The following is a 13,163-nucleotide window of genomic DNA, read 5'->3' as shown; positions in this document are numbered from 1 at the left end:
AGGGACGGTGACCCTGAAAAAGTCCTCCTTTTCTCTGTTGCTATGGCAACATAATCCAGGCTGTTCGCCAATAGCTGCAGGAGCATTGCATTTCACACACGCATGGGACATACATCCATACAGACAGGTACTTAAACACACGACACCACTACCACTAGGAAGGAAATAGGAATATGTTCTGGTATTAAATATGGGGTTTACAGCGCTACGGCTAAATGTGTTCTTTATACTGCAGTCTGTGTTTTATTATCAGTTATGTGTGATGGTAAAGGAGGGCTGGTGGGAATAATTATCTTCAAGCCCGTTTTATTTATCAAAACCTCAAGAGAGGCCAACTGGGTTCAAGAGAATACATAAATTAAATCTGCACTTGATTAATTATGGATGATGAAATAAGCTTTGCACCATAAATGATGAATTAGGGCTGTAACAAAGAAGAGCATTGCGTCTGTTTTTTTAAGAAAAGGTTGATGAAAATATAGAGGGAATATGGTTAATAACACCCTCCCACTAAACTACATTTCTTGCAATGTGATCCCTCATATATTCAAATTGGTTCTTTATCTAATCTTAAAGTGAAACACTTTATGACTGGCTGTGGCTATTTACCGTTCCCGTAGGCCCAGTCGTCGTTGAGCCTGTGGCGGACCTTCTGATAAATGGCCGACATGGTCTTCATGTTGCTCTTCCTCCACTGGCGGCCCAGGTACTTGGTCTGGATCTTCAGCAGCTTGAGGACGTAGAGCTGCATCATGGCCTGCTTCACCTTCAGAGCTCTCTTCAGGATGGGGGCCGACTTGAACACCACCAGCATCTGAGAAGGGAAACAGTGAGGAACATGAGGGAGCTGATTTGGAGGCATACTGTGTGAACACAATGCCCACCCAGGCATGAAGACCTTTTTTGTGTAACACACCAATATCAAATGTACACAGATTGGGTGTTCTGCACTTTTAGGATTCCTATTATTCAATGAATTGTATTTTATCTTATAGTTATCTAATTTGATATCTATTGTTTCCCTTACTACAGTATACAGAACTTTGTGCTGCATTTATTTTATGCAAAGTACTTCTAACTTACTAATAATTCAAAATATAACACAATATCATTCATTAGACTCATGAGGATGGGTTTATTTAGGCAGTAGAGATTCCCAGTATGAGGTTTTGCAGAATGCCTCACCATCGTCCTGGAGTGTTTCCACTTGGTCAGCTTGTTTAATATTCTCAGCAGATTGATGCATGAAAACAGGTTCCTCCAGCAGAACTGGTTGCTGTCTCCTGCTTCCTGAAACCACACACACACACACACACACACACACACACACACACACACACACACACACACACACACACACACACACACACACACACACACACACACACACACACACACACACACACACACACACACACACACACACACACACACACACACACACACACACACACACACACACACACACACACACACACACACACACACACACACACACACACACACACACACACACACACACACACACACACAATTACTAAATGACCTTTATCCAGTGAGGAACAATCCGCTGTCCCACTAACTCACCAGGCTCTCAGCAGTGAGCTCAGGCATCTCATGGACCACACAGTTAGGGAAGTCCAGCACACATATGCTGCAAAGAAAAAAAAGACTTGTCACTTTTCAAATCTACCTACCAAAAATCTACTGTACCTAAATCTGTCAAGCCTTCTAAATGGTCAATGGACTCGATTATATAGCGCTTTTCCAGTCTTTAAGCGCTTTGACATAAACAAGTCATCATTCACCCATTCACAAAAAGGCTGGGGCTGCCATGCAAGGTGCACCTGCTCAAGGAAACTAACATAGGCCATGCCATCGGGAGAAATGTGGCTTTAATTTCCTTGCTCAAGGATACATCAACATTGACTACATTGACTGGGATCTAACCCCCAACCTTATGCTGTTAGACGACCTCACAGCTCGTCGGCCTTGACTCGGTTCTTTCCCTCCCGAGTATAAGACTCCTTACTCCAATTTTGACACTTATGCTGCATTCAATTGGTGTTGGCATAATCGTAAGAATCTAATCCCTAATAAATTCACATGAATGATTCTCCAAGTTGGAATAAGACCTAGGAAAGTCCCTTACAATGTTTGCACACGGCTTTGCGATTCGACGTCATATTATGCAGAAACATGGCGGACAAAAGTACATTTGTGTTGTGTATGAGTGACCTAGATAAGTTATAAAATGGTTACATATTTGTTTATTCAACCTGATTGACACGTCGGGAAAGGAAATACTGTATGTGAGTGATGTTGGCGAATTTAGTTGTGTAGCAAAAACGTCTGGGACCAAATCACCTCTATATTGCAAATGTCACGCAGATACTGGAAGAGAATGCATTACAGTATAAAAATACAACCCATCTTCTTTGTAGCGTCCATGTTGTTTCCACATTATTCCTTAAAGTAAACCTGTGAGAAGAACAATTTCTCAAATCAGGAAATGGGATCTTTGGATATGCACTTGAATGCACTATTCAGGTTTTTTTCTTTAACACCTTCATTTCCTGTCATTGCGTTGCTGCTGTGATGCCATCTGTGCCACCTTCAGGACACCTGCTGGTTCCACACCAGGTCGGTTCTTAAACAAAAACCCTGGTGCAGCACATATTTAAAGGAACAGTAGAAATACTAAAATGGCAGCCGTTTCTTACATAAATACTGGAAATGGAGGCTCAATTACATAATGTCCCTGCATCTGTAAGCAATAGGAGACATGCAGTGCTTTCTGTGAGGCGACAGAGTAAGAGAAAAGGACCCTACCTGTTTTTGGCACTGATATAGGACATGATGTTCTGGTTGAAGAACTTAAGGATGAGTGGGATACAGTTGGCAAACACCAGATGCTGGGAGACAATCTCGAACTGCGGGAACAGAGGAGGCGGCAGCGTTGAAGAGTTAGAGTCTGGGAGACATCAACAACTACAAATCTATTTGAATTGTTATATTAGCCCTTAGGAAGAAATAACACCACAGAAATAAAGTTTTGCACTGGTTTTAAATGTTTGAGATTCTTAAAGGAATTTTGAGATAAAGGACATCTGATGGATTATTTCATTGATTGGACAAACGCCAGAAGGGGAAATCCATATCTCAAGAAAGAATAGAAGACTGTAAAAAATAATCCTGTCGCCGATAATCCTGCGCCATTGATGAGTTTCCTGAGCGGGCGAAAGGTCAGGAATAAGGATTTCTATTCTTATGCAGAGGTTATACAAATCCTTCACCTCGTCCAAGACGCTTTACTTAGATTAAAAACTGCTGATGGGTCATATTTCCGTATTTCATCGGCTGTGTTTTGTTCAAATGTGCTATATTTTACCTAGTTTTTCTGAGGATTGTTATGATAATCACATAAATGTTACAGTTCTCATAATACAGTGTTTGTGTCGTATCTAGACTCATTGATTTCTTCCCACTGCAGCTGCCTTCTACGTGCAATCTCCTTTTGTGGCAGAAGAGGGCGCTACAACTATAAGTGTGAGAAGGAATATCCCTTCCTTGCAACAGTGAATTGGATACAAATGATTTTGGATTTAAAAGATGATATAAGCGCCTAAAATGGGGCCAAATAATCCTCTTTGAATGTCTTCATTGAGATGAACCGTGAGGCAGGAGGTCGTGAGATGTTGGGGGGGGTGGAGGTCTAAAGGTGGGGGTGGAGAGGATGATTAGAGTAGGAAAGCATTGGAAGACTTGATGGGATAATCAGGTGGAGGGCGGTGGAGGTAGCATAGGGGGAGGGGCAGGGGTATGTGTGTGTGTGTGTGTGTGTGTGTGTGTGTGTGTGTGTGTGTGTGTGTGTGTGTGTGTGTGTGTGTGTGTGTGTGTGTGTGTGTGTGTGTGTGTGTGTGTGTGTGTGTGTGTGTGTGTGTGTGTGTGTGTGTGTGTGTGTGTGTGTGTGTGTGTGCTGGGGGAAGGAGATGGAGAATAATGTAAAAGGAGAGAACCGTGGTAATGTAAGATGCCTTTAGGAGGGTGTGTGTGTGTGTGTGTGTGTGTGTGTGTGTGTGTGTGTGTGTGTGTGTCTGTGTGTGTGTGTGTGTGTGTGTGTGTGTGTGTGTGTGTGTGTGTGTGTGTTGGGGGAAGGAGATGGAGAATAATGTAAAAGGAGAGAACCGTGGTAATGTAAGATGCCTTTAGGAGGGGTGTGTGTGTGTGTGTGTGTGTGTGTGTGTGTGTGTGTGTGTGTGTGTGTGTGTGTGTGTGTGTGTGTGTGTGTGTGTGTGTGTGTGTGTGTGTGTGTGTGTGTGTGTGTGTGTGTGTGTGTGTGTGTGTGAGACCTGGTAGATATGGTTGAGTTTGAAGTGTTTGAGGAGCAGCAGCAGCAGAGCAGAGATAGCCTTGACGATGATTTCCTTGTGGCGGTTCACATCAATTCCCAGCTTCATGCTCTGAAGGACTGTGATACTGGAGGAGGAGACACACACACACAAATTGTAAGGCTTCTATGTCTCTAATAAAAACACATCTTTGTTCAGTGAAAGAAATATATAATGACACGGTATGCTCTCCTTTGAAAGCTTACAGAAGTCAAACATACAGACGCTGTTAGACAGGGTTGTGATTATTCTTCATTTGGACGATTTCTGTTCTGGTATTTATTTTACAATAAGCCCATATTCCAGACCCAAAACAAACCCTAAATAAATGTATTTCAATAGTATGTAATGGCAACAAAAAGTTAACTCTTGCAGATAAATAAAAAAAGGGATAAGGTCCAACGAGGCAGTTAAGATAAGATAAGATGTACTTTATTAATCCCAATTTGGGGAACATTTTGTTGGTGGTTTGTGACAAATTAGAAGAAATTCTCTCCATGTGTCCCTGAGTTGTTACGATTCTGAGAATCAGACGACGCAAGGGCATAAATAGTGTTCTGCTCGAGAACAGCAGCTGTAAATATTGCTCAAATTCAACAACAAACCTGGTCTTTTATGTTCAACAGTCTTGTCCAAATGTGGCTCTAGATGTGTTAAAAAAGATTTAGACGTGTTAGTTCAGTACTCACGGCATCTCCTCAGGCAGAACATCAGCCAAGATGTTTATGGAGTCCGTTTTGGCTTTGGAGGTTGGAGCTGCAGCCAGCAGCAGCTTCAGGAGGGCAATCTGACACGGGTAACAATAAAACATTTAACACCTTGACTGATATCTATATTTCGTTTTTTAACAGATCAAATTGTGCTTTAAATGATATAAGATTGCTGCCATGGAAACTTGACAGTGACGTCATTCTCTGGATGCAGTGCATGTGCATTTCTGAAAATATACCAAAAACTGTCATTTGATTATTTCCTCTTTTAGGGAGATAATGTACCACTTGAACATTGATCTGTTTGTTTAAAGTAGATATAAAGGCTTTCTTTAAACAAAAACAACACATTTGGCAGCAAGACGGTGTGAAAAAGGGGTAAAAAGTGTAAAAAATGTTTTTTTTTAAAAGAGAGTGAGGGTAAAATAACAACCATTGAGAGCCACTCACCACATACTGGGAGAGGTTAGGCAGCATGCCCAGATACAGCATCTCTGTTGGGGTCTCCTCCACCTCCTCCTCCCCCTGCACACACACACACACACACACACACACACACACACACACACACACACACACACACACACACACACACACACACACACACACACACACACACACACACACACACACACACACACACACACACACACACACACACACACACACACACACACACACACACACACACACACACACACACACACACACACACACACACACACACACACACACACACACACACACACACACACACACACACACACACACAGAGAATGATGCTTACAAACTGTATAGAAGAATAGAATAATAAAACGAGTCCCAGGGTCTTGATTGGAAATACCATAGCACAAAGAAGTGACATTACTCACCAGAGTCATCGGACACTGCTGCAGCTCGTCCTCCTTTTGGATCTGGACCTCTGCGATGGATACATATTTGTGCTGAAGGAGACGAGAAAACCATAGTTATAAAATATATATGAATGTATATAAATGTTTCAGAAGAGGTGTTGACTATTCATAATTATTGAAAAGAAGCAATTCTCCTTAGAGTACAAACATTTAAACGTTACAAATATATATATTTTAAGGAGTTCAATCCTTTAAACCAATGCAGTCCTGATCCAAATATTTGTTGGTTTTAAGAATTTTAACCCCTTGACTTTACCAGATTGCGTACCTTCACATCGACTTTTATGGAAAATAAAATCCCGAAAAATGTGAATCTGAATTCTGTTCATTTAATGCTGGCGATGTTTCTTTAACGGCCCGTCCACACGGAGGCGTGCGTTGAAGCTTCAACGCTTCTGCCCATTCACTTTGAATGGGGTGACGTCACGCTTTGCCGAACTGCATTGTGGTTCCGTCGCTTCGCTTTGCTTGCTTCAAAAGTTGAGCAATGTTCAACTTTTGAAGCTTCAACGGAAGCGTCAGCCAATCAAATCATATGCCAGTACAAGCTCTAGCCAATCAAACCGTGTGCTTGTGTATCCGGGGCGGGAGATTCATGTGATTGGCTGTTGGTCGAGTTTCAGACACGCCTGCCGGCAAGCTTCAACGCACGCCGCCGTGTGGACGCTGCGTAAGACTTTACTAGGCATTTGATTATCTACATTAATTTAATCAATTTTTATATGTTTGGGTGCAGGATGATTTTCCCCATAGGGCACATATGAAAACAAATATTTTAATCTGGTGGAAAATAATAAATATGACAATTTTTGTGCTATAGATTAAAAATCTGATATTATTTCCTGCTGTAATGGAAGTTCGATCTCTAATGCTCGGTTGCAGCGAGGGACATTTTGTCCTCAAGAGTCTGAGTGTATTTATTTTGGGAACACTCTTTATTATACACTCTTAAACTTGCCAAAAAGCCAAGGTCTCTAGTGAGACACAAGTGTTAATTAGCACTTCTAACTGGCACCCAGAGAGGCATTCCTCTTTTCTTAAACACTAAGTACTGATTTTGAAGTGTGATCTCAATGACGGGGGACTCAGCAGAAATAGAGTATTGATTAACAAACACTTTGAGTAGAGGAAAAGAAGAAGGAGAAGGACATTTGGTAATGGGACTCAGCGTATGAGCAATATCTTAGAGGCGGATAATTCTCACCTGCTTAAGGGTCTTCACGCTCTCATGGATGGGTCTGGGAAGGCCCACCAGGGTGTCTGTGTCGCTGCAGAACAACACACAGTTACACCAGGAACCTGAAGCAGCCCGCGTATGTGATATTGTCTCAAATGAAATACCTACTTCCCCAGAGTGAAACCGATAAACTTGTTACGGCTGGTCTCCAGGAAGTGCTCGATGTCTTTCTCCCTGTTCACACACACACAGATTTTGAGAAACTAAACAGCCATTTTTCAAGTGAGCAGTCAGAAGCACCCACACAAACATGAAGAAGAGCAACATTACGCTTTCTAAAATCTCATCAGTCACACTCTGAGAGCCTCTTTCGGATCAGACCTTCATCAGCCCTGTGTGTTGCAGCACTCACTCCTGCTTAAGGTTCACTGAGCGAAAGACAGATATAGGTTTTGTGATAATGAACGGCTGATAAATGGACTGCTATAAATGATTGGTGTCCTCTCTCTGATGCATTATTCATGTCGCAGAGCAGAGGCGGCACCCTGCGAGGACACCACACGACCCTGTGAGGAACACACAGATGGAGAGCGTATTGCGAGGAGAGTAAACTGAGAGATTTAACGTTCAAATGGTGGCACAGAATCAAGATGGGAGACTGAGAACAGCTGCTAGCCTAATGGTGTGAAGTCCTGGCTGTGGGTGGGAGGTTTTCGCCACTCTATACTGCTCAGAATGGCAGAAGGCCAACCAATATGTATATGTTTTATTCAGTGGCATAAGAGCTATGTGCTTTTAAACTAATAAACAAATCTGGCGAGGATCATTTTTGGCAGCTACAGTCATGGATCTGTTTTATTTATCATACAAAGGTCTTACTTAAGCTGTTTGTAATGCCTGTTAAGACTTCCTATCTGGCTTGGGCATTTAATAAGTCAGGTAAACTGAAGTAAGGCTGTAAGGGTGTATTTATAAGCACTATTTAAACTTCAGGAAGAGGCATATAACCACAGCTTTTATTGGTTTTGTAGGCGTTTATTTCCCTCTCATTTGTTTTTCCATCTCCTGCTTTCCCTGCTGGGGTAGACTGATGTCTGAGCAATAACACAAACATAAATACATGATGTTTCCCCATATGAACAGTGTTCTCCCAAAGGATCCTGGGGTTGTTCAGGATGGGCTAAGGGGAAAGGGAATAAGGGAATTAACTTCCTTCCCACGACCCAGGGGGCCAAGTGTTTCCGCTGCCTGATGCTAAAAATAACAAATTTGGGAAAATAAGGCAAATACAGAGAACTGACATTTTTTTGGACCAAGGGCTTTCATTATCCATCCCAGGCAGAAAAACTCTTATTGGCTGTTTTCTCAGACTTATATGTATGTCATCCTCTCCATCGCCCCTTTTTAACATTGTCACTCTAAAAATAAAGGATAATCTGGCCATTAAAAAAGAAGGGTAAAACACGACCTAATGTGATTCCTCTACACTTGCATACACACTAACAAGGACCCTTCAAAGTAGACTATTGACCCTTGCTAACACACACATCTCACAACATAAGCTCAACAACAGGTATGAAGACTGTGCATTAACCTGACTTTAGGGGCCCAGGGGAGGCCTTTGGGTAAGTTGACCTTCTCTGTGGGGGGTCTGAGGGGAGGTGGTGGAGGTGGGGGCTGGATGATGACATCACGGTCCAAGGGGTCCACCTCTCCCTCGATGCCGCTGTCCGTGTCCTCGGCGTCCTCCTCCTCGTCCCGGGCGTCATCGTTCTTAAAGGGGTCCCGCTCGTTGTACGTGTCCAGGCTGTCCTGCTTCACCAGGGGCTGAGAGAGAGAAGAGAGGCCGTCACATGTCAAGAGCCACATGACCTTTCGACACAGCGCGGAGTATTAAGCTCATCCTTCATATGAAATATAGTGAATTCTACCCAAATCTACCACATGAACAGAATCAGCCCCTCGACAAGCAGGATCATGCTGTGCAGCCAAACATTGTTCGAACCCCCTTTAGTTCCAAAATACTAAATATGTTACAAACAATAAGGAAATATGTACAAAATGATGTATAACACAGTTTTTAGATAACTTACTCATCATGTAGCTTCATTTAAGAGTTAGGACAATCCTATACATAACTGTTTGATACTGTAAAATACTGTCGAATAAAATCCTTTTAACAAGTTAAAAAAAAATAGGGCTTATTTGTACTATCCTGAATCGAAAGTACTGTACAGGAAACAATTTTTTATTTGACCTTATCAAAAAAAGGACAGACGACTGATTTCATATTGAGTTATAGCCATTGTTTATATGTAGTTGACATAAAAACTACTATTCGTCCATTAAATATCATGCTACTAGCAGGCGACGATTAGCTTAGCAACAACAGCTAGGCTGGCTCTGCCCAAAGGTACCCAAAGCAAACGCAAGCAAAATGTCACATTAAACTTACCGCACATCTGCATTTCAAAACATACAGAAAAAATGCAAGCATGGCCCAATAAGGCTTAGATTTGTATTAAACTCTTTACTGGAAACAAACCCATGTCAGTGCCAAACATACATTCCCACACACAGTACCGCATTTTTCACAATTTCTCCAATGAATGACTGTGGTAAAATTGCAAGCATCAGGCATGAGTCAGCGTTTCTGGACATTAGTCGAGCTTGTGCAGTCGATGCATGGTGCGCTGGTGGCAGTGCTAACGCTGGACTAAGTGAGGAATATAGTGAGAATATGGTGGGGAGGGGGGAGGGAGGGAGGAGGAGGTGTTGTGAGCCATTCTCTATGGAGCAGCCATTCTGTGCTATGTGGGAGGTAAAGCTACGTTTTCCATCAGGGTTAGGGGACAACCGCTTTCAATGACATCCACGTGAGAGGTGAGAGGTCAACTGAAAGAGAGAGTATGTCCATGATGATCTCAATTCTATGGTGGCAGAAGGGGGGAAACGTGTTAAAACAACCCTAAACACACCCATTAGGAGAAACGCGCTACACTTACAAAAACGATGCTAAATCAAAAATCACAAATGTAACAAAACATTTAACTTTTAATAAACGTTGTGCTTGTTCGTCAAGTTGATGACGATGTTATTTCTTTTGCAAGTGTTTTGGCACATTTGTGTTTTTTTATTTGCATTGTTTTTTAAACTGCAACGCATTTCTCCTAATGGAAATGTTTTAGGCTGTTGCTAGGCGTTTGCACCTGTCGGCCACCGTACAATTCACCTCCTCAATGAATGCATTATCAAGGACATTGACCCCTAGTCCAGAATCTTCAGTGCAAGGTGATTTTTGCGGCCAAACCTGGTAGCAATGTGATGAGAACTACAAGGGAGATGCTACTACAGTCGATGTCTGAAGTGACTTTTACGGGACAGTGGATAGTGACCGCTCCAGCGCCAATGACAACAGCCATCAAGTCAGCCCTGTCTCTAAATCCCACCCCCTTACTGAGCAGGCCACAGTGGAGGAAAAGAAGGGAGAAAGAAGAGAAGAGAGTAAAAGAGGGGGCAGGGTGAGATAGGACAAGTAAGGAGAAGGATATAAATGATGGAATAAGCGTGGGAAGGGAGAGGGAAAAGGACAGTAGGAAGACAGGAAGGACGTTTTGAAATGTTATCAGCCCATTAAATGGCCGTTATCAGTAGTAATCACTTCTAATGCTTCATCCTGTGTAAACTGTAACTAGACGCACTTGGTAAGTTTAAGGAAAAGATCATGGTTTGGGTTCAGTTAAGTATGTTTATTGTGTAACTTTAATAGCGTACATATGCCATTAATAACTGTGTAATTTATACCTGGCTGCTAAACCCTTGTTACTGTTACAAGGTATCTATCTTGTATTTTGTAGATTGTGGAACTTGCTGCTGTTAAATACCGTCAACCTATGTTCAATATGTGCTTTATGTGCAATATATACTTTATATACATATGCCATCTTTAATAACTGTAATATATACCGGGCTGCTAAATCCTAAGAACTGCTACAGGATTTGATTTGTAGATTTGATTTGTTTTTGATCTGTATTTTTGAAAATGATGTAACTTTTTTTTTAACATATTGTTTATTATATTATAACTTAGTACTTTTTTTAACGCATTTAAGATATGCAACACTAAGCTGTCTGTGGCTCTTTCCTGCTGTAACGCTGCAAATTTCCCCTCTGTGGGACTAATAAAGGTATTCTGATTCGGATTATTCTGATGTTGAGTGGGTTATGTATTTCGGACTAGCTATGTTTGTTCACCACGTTGAATTATTTTAATTTATACACTGAATATGATTGCGCTTACAAAACTTTAATTAAAATAGGTAATCTTGCTGTCTTTGTTTTTTCCCACAAGACACGAACGCCTCTCTCCTGGGTTAAAGTCCTGTGTATGATCACCTATGAATGTACGTGATACATAGTCTAAGTCATTTGTATTGACTGATAACATTTGAAGCGGGTAGGAGGAAGGAAAAGGAGGATAAAAGGGATGAAATAAGGCATATATGAAGTAGTTAATAATGAAGGCCTAAGAAGGATGGAATGAAAAGGAAGGAAGGAAAATGAGGAGGCAAGTGGAGGATATAGGCATGTATGGAGGAGAAATTAAAACATAAGCATGCAAGTAGGAAAAGCTGAATTAAATGGATACAAATAATTTAAATAAAATAATTATTAAAGTTAAAGCAAATGGGAAGCTAACATGCAGATGGTGACAATTAAATTAAAGGAACTGTTTGACATTTTGTCCACAATGTGGCTATTCCCTTTCAGTTGAATAGCCACATTTCAGTTAGTAAAGAGGATTGATATCGATTTCACTTCTCTTAACAGTGGCGTTGCCAGGCAACAAGCAAAGATTTCAGGAAGTCACTGTACAAGAACCTTTCCCAGCACGCAACTTCCAGTAAAATCACCAAAATACAGTGTGTAATTCCCAAATGTCAAACTATCCCTTTAAGTATTGGAAAGAGGCAAAGGAGTAGGATTTCACCAAAAGCACTTGAAGCAGAAGAGTTTTCGGTGCATCCCAATTGGATGAGGTTAAATGACAGGAGCAGAAGAGAAGAAAAGTCAAAGAAAGGAAAAGGAAAAGGAGAAGAGGGCAGAAAGCTGAGAGAGAGTAAAGAAGGTCGCGGGGATTTGGGAGAGGAGGAGTACAAGTCCAGCTCAATGCAGAGAGAAAATGCAGAAGGAAAAGAGGGAATTTGTGGGTAGAGACCTGCTTCTTGGCAAAGGGACTGTCTCCTTCCAAGCTATCAACAAAGGCACTCTGTGGGGACACAAGGAAGAGGGGCAATGAGAAACCAGAGTGGAATTAAAGAGGAGAGCCTGTCCAGTCAAAGCCCAGCGCCGAGAACATCTCCGACTTACAGCAGAAACCGCTGATGACTCAGCAAAGTGTTAGAGTGAGGATTACAGAAGGAAGTCTATGGGAACAGATGAAGCCGTATTTCATGTTAGTGAATATATATTGTGTGTGTGTGTGTGTGTGTGTGTGTGTGTGTGTGTGTGTGTGTGTGTGTGTGTGTGTGTGTGTGTGTGTGTGTGTGTGTGTGTGTGTGTCAGGGTATCTGCAGGAATCCTGAAGTCAAATGTAATTCCTTTTAAGACCTTTTTTAAGACCCTTTCCATACATTTTGAGACCACTTTGAATTTTAACCGGTCACATTGGCGACACACTTTCCCTCACATTTACTATATATAGTATTGATTGTCCTTCCTCCTTATCTTCCAACAATTTGGACGCAAACTTGCATTTCCCCATAACGATGTTGTTTAACAACCGGCGTAAACGGAGCTTCGCACGCTATCAAGCAGTGAGCCTGCGATGTCCTGTCCAGATGATGTCAAATCCAACGGGATGCCATAAATAAACTACACAGAAACACCTACGCAATGATTACATTCAGGCAGACTGTAGAACACAACCTCTTTGGACCATGTATATACTTATTGAAAACAAGCTACAAAA

General features: G+C 41.8%; 1 protein-coding gene across 3 annotated transcripts in view; it reads right to left on the bottom strand.

Annotated features, from left to right (window-relative positions):
- strip2 (striatin interacting protein 2) overlaps nucleotides 1–13,163 on the bottom strand; it is a 38,884-nt gene that overhangs the window by 2,986 nt on the left and 22,735 nt on the right. For 2 of the 3 annotated variants that reach the window (XM_079652904.1, XM_079652902.1), the window contains exons 11-22: nucleotides 12,411–12,461; nucleotides 8,787–9,019; nucleotides 7,361–7,426; nucleotides 7,220–7,283; nucleotides 5,974–6,045; nucleotides 5,552–5,626; nucleotides 5,081–5,178; nucleotides 4,353–4,479; nucleotides 2,833–2,933; nucleotides 1,588–1,654; nucleotides 1,186–1,290; nucleotides 610–814 (exon numbers count right to left, since the gene is read on the bottom strand). In XM_079652904.1, coding sequence (XP_079509030.1) covers nucleotides 610–814; nucleotides 1,186–1,290; nucleotides 1,588–1,654; nucleotides 2,833–2,933; nucleotides 4,353–4,479; nucleotides 5,081–5,178; nucleotides 5,552–5,626; nucleotides 5,974–6,045; nucleotides 7,220–7,283; nucleotides 7,361–7,426; nucleotides 8,787–9,019; nucleotides 12,411–12,461 — 1,264 coding nt within the window. The remainder of the gene's footprint in view (nucleotides 1–609; nucleotides 815–1,185; nucleotides 1,291–1,587; nucleotides 1,655–2,832; nucleotides 2,934–4,352; nucleotides 4,480–5,080; nucleotides 5,179–5,551; nucleotides 5,627–5,973; nucleotides 6,046–7,219; nucleotides 7,284–7,360; nucleotides 7,427–8,786; nucleotides 9,020–12,410; nucleotides 12,462–13,163) is intronic. The other variant, XM_079652903.1, reaches the window with a different exon arrangement.

The sequence above is a fragment of the Notothenia rossii genome, assembly GCF_949606895.1.
Source record: "Notothenia rossii genome assembly, chromosome: 10".
In the NCBI taxonomy this organism is placed as follows: Eukaryota; Metazoa; Chordata; class Actinopteri; order Perciformes; family Nototheniidae; genus Notothenia; species Notothenia rossii.
This window is presented reverse-complemented; position numbering and strand designations above follow the sequence as displayed.